The sequence below is a fragment of the Cetorhinus maximus genome, chromosome 9, assembly GCF_964194155.1.
Source record: "Cetorhinus maximus chromosome 9, sCetMax3.hap1.1, whole genome shotgun sequence".
Taxonomy (NCBI): Eukaryota; Metazoa; Chordata; class Chondrichthyes; order Lamniformes; family Cetorhinidae; genus Cetorhinus; species Cetorhinus maximus.
In genome coordinates this window covers 144,150,415-144,163,497 of record NC_135887.1, presented here as the reverse complement: position 1 = coordinate 144,163,497, position 13,083 = coordinate 144,150,415, and the positions used below count along the sequence as shown (strand labels likewise).

Below are 13,083 nucleotides of genomic sequence, written 5' to 3'. Positions count from 1 at the left end.
ATGTTCCAAATATGCCTAATTTGAATTTCCCTTGGAACAGCAGTATTAAGTCCTCCAATATTCACATCTGCACAGATGGGATTCTGTAAATGAATTATTTTTCAACTTTTGGGTTCTCGTCAAGAAGGAACTATAATTCAAAAGTAATTCCTGGTTCAGTGTAGTAGTGTCATAAGAGGTAAAAGAGTATGGCCTGATAAAGTCAGTAATTTCAGACTAAATTGTCCTTGCAAATCTCCCAAGTTAAATATTCAGTAAAGAAAATATTTTCCCATGAATTTAACAACAATAAAAGCATTGAATCCTCATTGATAATTTGTTAATTTTAAGAATTGTAGAAGAATTTTGTTTGCACTATTTAGTTTCTGCTTACATCTTACACTCCAGATGAATTTAGATGAAAGTCTAAATCTGTTTTTTGTCTTCTGCTTTCTCAAGACTTGGATTTTTAATGCCTGTGTGTGCTGTATTTTATTCTTCAAGCTAGGTCATCAAATGAAGGGAGAGGCGAAGACATCTAAAATCGTAATTAAGATAGTTTACCTGCATGATCAGTCCAATATTTGTCCTTCTCCGTCCCTTGCTATGTAAATACTGTGATTTCAGAGCAATTCTCCAGTTCTTTCTCCCTTGAGTGGAACTGTTTCACTGCCTTCCCTAGTTGGAGGAGGTGAATTAATTATTTATGTAAATAAACTGTTCTTTATGTAGACACAATGTATTCGCAATGGAATTTTAATCTCTTAGGTGTTGAACAAATTATATAATAGCGTTAAAGATATTTGTTTTCCCCACATTAAAAATGTGTCTCCAGTTTATTGACGTAAAACAGGATTCCTTGATCATGGGCACTCTAGAAATTAATTCACATAAAGGGGAATTTTGTTGACATGATCAAAACAGTCTTTTTAGTTTTCTTGGGCACTAAAGACAGGTGTAGAGTCAGGTCTATTCCACATGGAATCTAAGCCGCCTCTATATACTTTTCGATCAGGCCACATCTGGTGTTGTGGCCATTGTATATGTGGATATTTGTGCTGATAGAAGTGCAAGATAGGGAGGCCCTTAAGTGGTTATGATGCCCCTGCTCCAATTACTGTATTTAGTTTATATATACAGCTATCAGGTAGTTGGCCAAATAATCTTGACAATCAGTATGCTGGGTTGTTAGCAAGCTGTAAAGGATCAAGACTCATTGTGGGATTCCTCACTCCAAACAGGTATAGCCTCCTTGCAAATTTACCTCTGCATTTGGGCCTATCAAAGGCTGATTGATTATTTCAGCCATTTTGAATCCTTGACTTTAGATTTAATGTTGAGAATCATCTGTTTTGGCTTTGATTATGCAGACATTCTTTGATCAAAATCTCTACTTTGGGCACCTAATTTGAAGGTGTTTTGTTTTTGATTCCCCTTTTTGGGTATTAGGCTGTGTTACTGAAAGACTGAGCCTTAATGTTCAAGCTACTAATAAACTATTTTAACCTGATTTCAGCATTAAGTGTTCACTTTCACTGAAGATGTGCCCATATAAGGGCATACTCCTATTCAATAGCTCAAGCAGCATCTGTGGAGATAGTTAAAAGTTTTAGTTCAAGAACTTTTTTAGTTTAATCTCGTTCTGCCAAATGGTTTTCAAGCTGCATCTCTCCATAGATGCTGCTTGACCTGTAAATCTCTAGTATTTTCTATTTTTGTTTCAGATTTTCAATATCTGCAGTATAGTATTTTGCTTTCTGTTTCCATATCAGAAAAGTAACTTAAAACATGCTCCTTTTGAGGATTTAGCAAAGAACGCAGTTCAATATTTGGGCATCGGGGGACTAGGATTTTTGATCAATTGCATTTAAAAAAAAATCCCAGCTAAAGTGTTTGGAACATCCTCAAAGTTGCTTAGTTTCAAAGTTATAGACTCTGTTGCTATCGTGAGATTTTAATTCAGGATAGTTCAGCTTGAATTTTTCACCCCATGCATTTTCTGAGAGCACTGTACCTGGGATTCGTGCTTTCCCGTTGTGTTTATGGGTACCAGCACTTCCTAAGGATTTTTGTTATTTTACCCAGTAGGCCCCAAAATGCTGCCTATTCAGAGGTTACAGATTATTGTTGCATTATTTTAGTTGGAAACATTTCTCTTAAAAGGTGAGAAGCAATGGAATTGATTGCAAACTGGTTTCATGCAAACTAACAGGCTGGAGGAGCTAGTACTTCAGTCAGGTAATGTCTTATTGGAGACAAATCCTCAAAAAAGAGATTGAATTCAATAATGCTTTTTCTGGGTAGACTTTAGATCTTCTGTGCAATTTCTAAGAGGAGTAAGAAATCTAGTAGTAACCTTTTTAAATGGGCACAAATGGATGCTTTAGATTTTCAGTATATGGGGTTTTTCATATGTTATAGACCTTATGACCTGTTGGTGTGTTGGCATCCTCCCATCGACAGATGTGCGTGCAGCAAACAATCCACTTAGGCTAGGTGCCTTCATTTGGCGCACCTTTGCTGATGGCTGTGAAGGCCAATCCTTGAGAGGCAGGTTCTGCCACAAGCACCGCGCATGAAGTTGCCAAGTGACGTTGCCTGTTGTTGTTTATGATATTGATGCCTGTTGTCAAGCTGCTATAACCACTGCTAATTGTGGTAGTGCATGCCAGCCCAGAGGAAATGTTGCTATTTCCCCCTTTCACTAGCTAGTGCCTTCCAGGTGTGATAGTTGATGTTTAGGACCTTCATGTCTCACTTTCAAGCATCCTTGAGGTGGAGCCATGGATGCCTGCCTGGTCACCTGGCTCACCATACAGAAGGTCCTTGGGTATGCAACTGTCTTCCATCCTGCGGACGTACCCTTATGACCATGTTGAGTTAAATTGACTTTAGGACGTTGAGCTTTAACACATTTTAACTCCACAATGACTTGAAAAGCAACCTGAGTATTAATTGACCTCGGGCTAGGTTCATGGTCAAAAGCAAAGGGTCTGATCAGTTCCAGTCCCATTGTTCTTGAGAAGCATGTAGATGGCTTTAAGTAAGGAACCTTTGCAATTAGTTGTGACTAACTATAAAAAACTTTATATTAAAAACATTCAATGTAGAAGGGAAGAAGTTATTTTGACAGTTGACATTCTCTAAAATGTAATATTCTGATCTTGCTTTATCTGCGCAGAATGTTGTTAAGGCTTTTTCCACCCTATCAACTCCATTAAGCCATTTTTAATTGTACAGTTCTAATCCTTGGAGGATTAGACCCATAGTCGATTCTCAATACAAGAATGGTAAATTGTCATTTGGTAGTATAGAACTTGAGTATTGCTGAAAAAAGACATTTATTGTTGAAGCTTTTCGTCTTGCACTCATCTGGACAATTCACCAGAAAGTACCAATTTCAGGGGAAACTGCATATTTTTGCTGAATGAGAAGAGAGTGCTGATTGGCTGTTTCCCCTGACATTGGTATTTTCTTGCGAATTGTCCTGATGAGCGCAGGACAAAAAAGCTTTTTCTTTCAGCAATAAACAAGCGAGGTAATTATCTCTGTTTTTACAAAATTTATATTATCTAAACTCAATTTCAAAGTAGTCATATTGTTAGCTGATCTGAAGCTGAATAAATGAACATTAAGCTCTTTGGGTCCACTGTGTTTTTGAAATGCAGGTGAAATTATTTTTGGAACCTCTTGAGATCGAGTATGCTTTCCATCAGTTAAATTTCGCCAGCCTTTTCTGGTCATCGGTCCAAAGATCAGCACAGTTCTTAGCTATTTGACTCTCCTGATGACAGTATTATGGACAAATCACGTTTAAGCAATGCATTACTAAATAGTTTATAATAATATGCCAGTATGGGAAAAGCTCATTTTACCTGAGCAACAGTCGCCAATGCAAAGTATCACTTTAAACTCAGTCTGTAATGTAAACTTTTGGAGTAAGACCATGGTACAATATAAATTAAACCAAAGTTCATCTTCCAAAGGGATCATATTTGCATATTAGTATTATTCTTTTCCTCTGCCAATTTTATCCACGTTCTCTTTTCCTAGAGGTGTTTTTCTGGGATGCAGTTCCAGAATGTAAATCATGTATTGGTACCTTCGCTGTACACTGCAAATAGTGTACACTATCTGACCATGTAATCACAAACATTCCAAGCCCTGTGTTCCCCAGTCCCTGCTAATGCATGCCTCCTGTAGGATTCTTTAAATAATGGTCCGAAGCAAAAACCTGTTTTTTCACACACACACACACACACCCCCCCCCCCCCCCCCCCCCCCCCATTATTAACCTAATCATGCTTAGGTTAATTTTAGTACTACCATTGCCCGACTGTAGCACTGATGCAGAAGAGTGAGAATCAAATCTTGGGCCTACCTGATTTGTGGCTAATGGCTCACTGAGCCATTGAGAGAGCTTTCACATAAGCCTTCAAGGAAAGATTTAAAATCCAATCATGTCCAGTTTTTTTTCTTCTTGGTTTTGCTGTGACAAATGTGGCACACATGAACCTTTTTCTCCTTAACAATTATCTGCTGAGTTTATAATTTTGGTGTGAGCTTCAGTATGATATTTTCATCGCGATATGAAAGATTGTGGCTATACCAAGGCTATCAAGCAGAAGTTCTTAAAGGAGTGCTGACCCTGTAATTTTTTTAATGCACTTATTTGTGAAGGATAAACTCAATGAGGAAAAACCAATAAATAGATGACAAACTTAACAAATTAACTAGATATTAGTGGTTGCTTGGTAGTACAGAACTTGAGTATTGCTGAAAAAAGAGACATGTTGAAGCTTTTAACCTTGCACTCATCAGGATCCTTCGCAAGAATACCAATATAAGGGGAAAGCACCTACCAATCAGAGTTCATTTGCCAACTAATCAGCACTCTTCACATACAGTATAAATTGTTGTTTTCCTCCTTATATTCGTATTCTCACGAAGTGTCCTGATGAGTGCAAGGCAAAAAGCTTTTCCATGTCTCTTTTTTTCAGTAATAACTAGATACTATAAATTTTAACTTTCACATCCTGTAACCTTCATGTTGTCTTGTATTATATTTTTTAAGTCCCACTTGTAAGCCTGACTATAAATTGTGGCATCATTCCTTTATTGTCTAGCTAGCCTCACTTCCCAAAATATTTATGGGCACGATGTGCCCTTTGTGTATAAGTCCTGTGAAAACTTTTTAAGTTAGTTTTTTTTATATAAGCTCATGTTTAACCTGTCAGGAGGCTGAGAGTAGCAGTTGCTTTCACTGAATCACTGGAAATCTGAAACAAATCAGAAAATGCATGGGTCATGTACCAACAGTGGAGTGACCAGGCCAGTTTTGATTTCAGGTGTAGACCTTTTGTCAGTTCTAAACTGTTAACTTTTTTTATTAGTTGCTCTTAGGATGTGAGTATCGTTGTTAAAGCAGCATTTGTAGGAATGAATAGATTTTTTCTTTGTTGCCATTTCTGTGCAATTCTATGCCCATATAAAGTGGCAAAAAGAACCAACCATGGAGCATGGGATTGGAGCTGATGAGATCAGGTAGGAGTGGCGAGTTTACTTCCCTGAGGAGTGTCTGTGAACCAGTTGGGTTATTGTTGTTTTTTTTCTAATGGTACCCCCAAAATGACAAGATTTATTGAACTCAATTTCAGAAATGTAATGGTGAAATTTAAATTTATACCTCCAGATTGTTAGCATCTCTGAAGATAAAGGATAGCATAACAGACTAAGTGTCTAGGGTTCAAGTTTTCTGTTTTTGTGTATATTATTTACCTAATGACCATGATGTGGTGTACAGCGTTGACATATGGTCTGGGTAACTGCAGTGAGAATCAGTCGGACTGAAGTGAACAGTATTTCTTTTGGTACCTTTAGTAGTAGTTCTAGAGTGTCAATTTCTGACAGTTACACATTCTTGGCCCGGTAGTATTAATCCAAGCCATAGGTTTACACAGTAGAACAAATCAATGTGTGAGGTTATCCAAGGGTAAATGTTGGTAATATCAGGAAAATTCCTGATACTTTAACTTTTCAGCCAGAACACGTGATCATTTTTCCCCACGCAACTGGTATTTGTCTATACTTAATTTTCCCTTGCTTGTGACCTCCTGCAGTTGCCCTAGGAACAGTTCTCCCCTGAGAAAAAAATTCTTCCAAACTGCAGTGTTATAATAAAAAAGAAATGCCACATACTGAATCTGCTCAGAAAAAGGAGCAGATACCTTTGAGAGCACAGAACACACCTCCATCCTCTCTCAGCTTATGGAGAAACAGAAGAAGCTTAGAGTGTCTTCATTGGAGGTACAGGTCGAGTATCCTTTATCCAAAACCCTCGGGGCTGATTGCATTTTGGATTTCAGATGATTTTGGTTTTTGGATACCGCATATAAACTTCCATTACAATCGCCTAAGCTTCGGCTAGCTATAGTTTAAATAAAATGGCTAGGAAAGTAAGATGCATCACTGAAAAGAGAGACATGTCTAAGCTTTTCGTCTTGCACTCATCAGGACACTTGCAAGAATACCAATATAAGGGGAGAACAACAATTTATACAGCATGTGAGGAGACTGCTTATTGGTTGGCAAGTGGCGTCGGCATGGGGAATGTCAGTCACCATCACCGGTGCAGTTTGACCCTGATTGGTCAAGGCATTGCCCCAAGGAATGAGTCTGGCACTTAATTTTGTTTAGTTGAAACAGGTGTAATGTCTGTACGTATTCTTTGTCTGCAAAGAACAGGGCCCTGTGTATTAATATATGTAGCTTCCAGTAAACGCTAATGTGCCACACTGAGTCCGACTGATGATCTTAAATTGGTTGTCAGCGTAATCCTTGGCACACAGGATTATTTAGCTAATGTTAGAGACTGCGTTTTGAGTTTTGCAAGCACGGGCTGGTTGGGTACAATCTGTACCCTGCCCGTTTCAAACAGGGGCTGGGACATGCTATTTGATATGATCCGCTAGTATATCCCAGCCACTGCTCTCCTAAAGGTCGATGAGGTTCAAAAAGTGCAGTTTTTGGGTGTGTTCAGTTTTCGGATTTATGGATAAAGGATACTCGACTTGTATAATGCACGATCACTTTCAGGTTAGGGTATAATACACCACCTCCTCAACTTTAAACCATCACTCAAGTGTGATTCAAAATTTCAGGAGAGCTGAAATGAGGGGATGGGATGAATTATATCTGCCTTTTTAGAGTTTGATTGTTACACACAATACGTTATAGTCAAGTTAATTGGAAAGTATGAATCTTGTTTTGCTACATGGGCACGAATAGTGCCTGATGAGACTTACTGATTATTGAGTGGTACAGAATAAGGCGCATCTGCTTTTTGCATGTCACTCAAAACTTTTGTTTTGCAGCATGAAGTAAACTTCAGCAGCAAAAGGATAAGCATTTTGAGCAGTATTGGAAATGAGGGAAAAAGTTTTTTTTTACATTCTCCTACTTTCGAGATACCCTCAGGTTTTGCAAGTTCATCACGGTGAGTTATTGGATGACTTGCCTGATACAAGTGATTTGATTTGAAATCTGCAGGCCTTTGCTTGTTTAACCTGAATTGATGAGAATCAGCCGCTTTACTGGAACAACTTGGAGCAGCCCATTCAGATTTGCTCCTCAGTAATGCAAAGGGTGTAAGTAATTTGGCCATATTTACTTGATTGATAAGTGCATATCCAATAGCGCACCTTTTATTGCAAGGAATTTGTTGCTCAGTTTGAGCACTACCATGCTATGTATAATTTTATGACCCTGGAGTACACAAGGTTATTTGCCTTATTGCAACTAATGTAAGGTCTTGTTTGATTTTTGAGTCAAAAATCTATGTTGCATTATTCGTGCAGATTACATTACCAATAGTAAAGATTCCAGCTCAGTGTTCTGTAAAGATCCACTTTATTAAAATTACATGCAATTTATAATTGGGAGGAAATTCTTTTCTTTATATATTCATTCATGGGATATAGGCTTCGCTGACTTGGCCAGCATTTATTGCCCATCCTAGTCGCCCTTGAGAAGGTGGTGGTGAGCTGCCGCCTTGAACCGCTGCAGTCCATGTAGTGTAGGTACACCCAGTGCTGTTAGGGAGGGAGTTCCAGGATTTTGACCCAGTGACAGTGAAGAAACGGTGACATATTTCCAAGTTAAGATGGTGAGTTACTTGGAGGAGAACTTCCAGGTGGTAGTTTTCCCATGTATCTGCTGCCCTTGTCCTTCTAGATGGTAGTGGTTGTGGGTTTCGAAGGTGCTGTCTGAGGAGCCTTGGTGAATTCCTGCAGTGTATCTTGTAGATGGTATGCACTGCTGCTACTGTGCATTGGTGGTGGAGGGAGTGAATGTTCGTAGATGTGGTGCCAATCAAGTGGGCTGCTTAGTCCTGGACGGTGTCAAGCTTCTTGAGTGTTGTGGGAGCTGCACTCATCCAGGCAAGTAGGGAGTATCCCATTATACTCCTTATTTATGCCTTGTAGATGGTGGACAGGCTTTGGGGAGTCGGAAGGTGAGTCACTCGTCGCAGGATTCCTAGCCTCTAACCTCCTCTTGTAGCCACAATGTTTATATAGATAGTCCAGTTCAGTTTCTGGTCCATGTTAACCCCCAGGATATTGATAGTGGGGGATTCAGTGATGGTAATGCCATTGAACATCAGGGGGCGATGATTGGGTTCTCTCTTGTTGGAGATGGTCATTGCCTGGCACTTGTGTGGCATGAATGTTGTTTGCCACTTGTCAGTCCAAGCCTGAATATTGTCCAGGCCTTGCTGCTTTTGGACATGGACTGCTTCAGTATCTGAGGAGTCGCAAATGTGCAATCATCAGCAAACATCCCCACTTCTGACCTTATGATGGAAGGAAGGCCATTGATAAAGCAGCTGAAGGTGGTAAGGCCGAGGACAATACCCTGAGGAACTACTGCAGTGATGTCCAGAAGCTGAGATGACTGACCTCCAACAACCACAACTATCTTATTTTGAGCTAGGTTTGACTCCAACCATCAGAGAGTTTTCCCCCTGATTCCCATTGATTCCAGTTTTGCTAGGGCTCCTTGATGCTACACTCGGCCAAATGCTACCTTGATGTCAAGGGCAATCACTCTCACCTCACCTCAGGAGTTCAGCTCTTGTCCATGTTTGAACCAAGGCTGTAATAAGGTCAGGAGCTGAGTGGCCCTAGCGGAACCCAAACCCTAAATTGAGTAATTTTGGAACATAGATACGCATTACTCTTACTAAATTTGGGCCTGTGAGAGAGATTAAATTTTATTAATGACACTTAAATTGTTCTAATCACAGCCAAAATGAAACAATACTTATTTCTAAGTACTGGCAGACTGCTTATTCAAACACACAAACTACTTTTCTGGATAACAATTAGAGTAGCTTCATAAAATAGTCTTAACATTGCATCATTGCCTCAGCTGTACTAAGAGTTTTTATAGCATGACATATTATGTTAACGCATTTGACATTGTTTCAAGCTGCAAGTTTTCAATTTCTACACATCCATTTTGTTACAAGGAGCTCACTGTTTTAATACTTTGATTAATATAAAACAAGTACTCTCCTGGGCATAAAAATGTATGGATGTGTACCATAAAGAAGTTTGCCAGCCAGAACTATTTACTGCCATGCTGGTAATAGTGATTTGCTTGCAGTAAATGATCCCAGGAACAAGAGGGTCAAATCTGAGGCCAGTACGCTTGTTCCATATCTTCAGTTGCACCATGGTGCTTTGCTACTAATTGTGCAATAAGGTATGCACTTGAATCTGCTCCTGTGCCTTGAAGTATAAGGACTGAAACAATTAATTTATTAAATGTGTCCTTTTGAACATTTGTGCGGAGAACCAATACAGCCCCATGCCATCTGGCATGATCACTCCCTAGTATGCTGAGCAACATGATTGTTTCCAGCCCTTGTGTTTTCCAATCATATTTTTGCCCTAGTTCTCCTTGGCTTCTTAGTCATTTGGAGGTCCTCTTTCTTAACATCCGTTATGTGACCAAACAAATGAGCTGCATTTATTTGGAAAGTAGCATATCATTGACGGCAGATTGTTTTGTCGCTTGATATGCTGCTTTTAGCTCCTATAAAGAATGTGACCAGGCTGCAAACCAGCTGCTTTTTCTTGGGTCTTACTGGCTTAATTCCTGCACCATGCAACACATTTCACACCTCAGCTCCAATGTAGATGCACGATTTTGTTTGTAGAAAGATGTGATGTTTTGCAGCTCTTGTTTTATTCTTTCATCTATTTAGCATCTTTCCTATTGATGGATCTATATAATAAAAAAAACATTGCCACAGAGCAACTTTACAATATTTTTTTTACATTGTGGTTTCATTTAATGTGATGCTTGTATAAAACTTTTGCAATCCTAAAATATTCACTGTGTAAAGGAACATGTACAATAAGCAAAATTACTTTTAAAACAGAGCTGTAGTACTGTACTGAACTTGTTTTTAGAGCAATATTTCTCCTTGGAATTGAGCTGGGTTCAGAACACCATAACATTTCCTAATACTGTATGAAAATTTGCTGGGTCCATTTTTCTGTGGCCTGTAACTTGATCCAGGTTGAATAAAGACTACAATTTGAGCCTACTCAACCCTAATCCTTTTTTTTAGAATAGCATCAAATATTTGACCGAAATGCAGAATTATAGATGAGTGAGAGTTATGTTTCAGGGACAATTGCCAACTTGCTTATTTACTTTACCTTTGCCTTTTCTCTGCTCCTGTTTTTGAGTGTTGCAGCTGTTTGACCACATGTCACTTTTGTTTTTAGAGAATCTCAGGATATGAGGTAGAATTAATCATTCTAGAAATGTTAGCTTTAGGGCTTCCATTGTTCTCTTTAAAAGAGGAGATTATCCATGTTTGTTCTTTTATTTAAATCCTCCAAAACAACCCCTGATTTTTTTTAAGAAGCTATGAATGTTGATGACATAAGTAAGGGCATTTGCTGGGAGCAGTTTCAGAGATGCCCAGTGGTGAGAGAGTAGCTTATTGAAATAAGGCATTAAGAGGGATACTCTAAATCGCTCTCAGCCTGACTTACTGAAGGGCAGATCAGCCACAGTTCCGGTTTCAGAATATTCCCTTACTGGAAAGTGCAGACATGAATTCAATGTGGATTTTGTTGATTTAGCTGAAACCTGATTGAAACGTAGGGCTCTTTCACTGGAGCTAACCAGGTTGCTCCAAATTGAAGATTATTTTAACAAAAAGAACTTAATGCAAGCATTTTGACTTTTCCATAATGTACTATTGCTAAAGGAGTAGGAAAATATAGCTGTAGCATTGAGGGAACTTGACAGAGTGGATATTGAAAGGATGTTGCCCGTTGTGTGAGAGACTAGAACTAGACACAGCTTAAAAATAAGGGGTTGCCCACTTAAGACGGAGATGAGAAGAATTTTTTTCCTAAGGGCTGAGATTCTTTGGAATTCTCTTCCCCAGAGAGCAGTGGAGGCTGGTTCATTAATAATTTTTATGGCAGAGGTAGATAAATTCCTGACTGACCAAGGGAGTCAAAGGTTATCAGGGGTAGGCAGGAATATGGAGTTAAGGCTACAATTAGATCAGCCATGACCTTATTAAATAGCAGAGCAGGCTAGAAGGGGCCAGATGGCCTACTCCTACCCATTTGTATGTTCGTATGTATGTCTTGGTTCTGACTTTTGTTCGCGCATTCAATAAAAGTAAAATATATTTATTTAGTAATTGAGATATTTGAGGCAATGATGCAGTATATCTAGCTTGTTGCATTGTTGACTCTTATCAGCACAAACTTCTGTTTACTCTGCACTCCAGATACCTTCAATTTGATCTGATCAGGCTTTATATTCAATAATATTTTACCTGTATGAATAAAACAGTGTTAATGACCATTCAAAAATTATTTAAACCTGCAGAGATTAGCTTCCGTGTTGTTTCAGCTGGCTAGCAAATGGGTCACTGAAGTGATCTCGGAATGTACAGATTTCTAGTGACAAACTTGGTATGCAGCAGTCACTTGGGGTCCTCTTGTCTCTCTGGAAAACATCTCCTTATTACATTTTCTTTTGTTCCTAAATACTTGTGTTTGTAATAAGAGCTTTTACTTAACGTAGCAAAATGCCACAAAGTGTGTCTCAAAGTTAAGGGCAATGCACATGGAGTTGGGGCAAATAGTCAATAACACTATCAAAGAAATAGGTTTTTAGATAAAAGAAATATAGAGTGGGTCAGAGTGTGGAGTGTGCAAGCTAAAAAAAAATGTATTCTTTAACAAAATGATGTCTAAAACTTCCAGTTTATTTTTTAAACATCCTGCAAGTATGACCGGGTGGGTTGAAGGATAACAGCAAGAGTAGCAGTCCTTGACCAACCTCTCTGGTAGATAACACATTTTCCAAATTTTATTTTGCTGCTTTTATCGGGTGAGTTGTACCCCACTCAGAAGCTTTTATGCTTTTGTATTCAGTATTTACTGGGAGGTAAATTATATTTATTTTTGGTCTTATTTTGCAGGCCGGGGAGCATTGATAAGGCCCAGAGGTATGAATAAAAAGATTGTAACTGCGACTCAGATGACAGCTCAGGAAGTGATTTAAACTGGACCCTCCCTCCCCATGCCTGATGGAAGGGCTTTTTGTGCAACTGTGAAATATTTCAGACAGCAATCATAAACAAATACCACAAGAATTCATGGATTATTGTACCCTCTGCAACCTGACTTGTAACGTCCAGCTAGTCCCTGACAGTGGAATCTAATGCCTCTTTTGTGGCAGTGATTGCACATTGTGATTTTTTAAAAAATAAAAATACCCTAAAATAAACCACACACTGTAACAAGAAAAATCAAATAAAAGTTTTTACAAAAATTGAATCATGATTTTCAGTTTTTTTTCTTGGTCTGTGTTTGGCCTGTACTCAAGCTATTTAATTTTTCTTGCTCCTCTTCTGAATTAGGTTTCTGCATTGGCACAACTTACAGCAGAATTCACAACTCCAACAGTCCGAGGTAGATTTCTAAGCAAAAGACCAGAACGTTTCTCCACATAACCACTCATTTTGCAATTCAGTCTTTCAGTCTTAATTAAATGAAC

At 38.7% G+C, this 13,083-nt stretch overlaps 1 protein-coding gene across 1 annotated transcript in view; it reads left to right on the top strand.

Moving 5' to 3' along the window:
• caprin1b (cell cycle associated protein 1b) overlaps positions 1 to 12,863 on the top strand; it is a 204,275-nt gene extending 191,412 nt beyond the window's left edge. The window contains exon 18 of the mRNA XM_078549580.1: positions 12,506 to 12,863. Coding sequence (XP_078405706.1) covers positions 12,506 to 12,588 — 83 coding nt within the window. The 3' untranslated portion in view covers positions 12,589 to 12,863. The remainder of the gene's footprint in view (positions 1 to 12,505) is intronic.
• Positions 12,864 to 13,083: the final 220 nt, after the last annotated feature.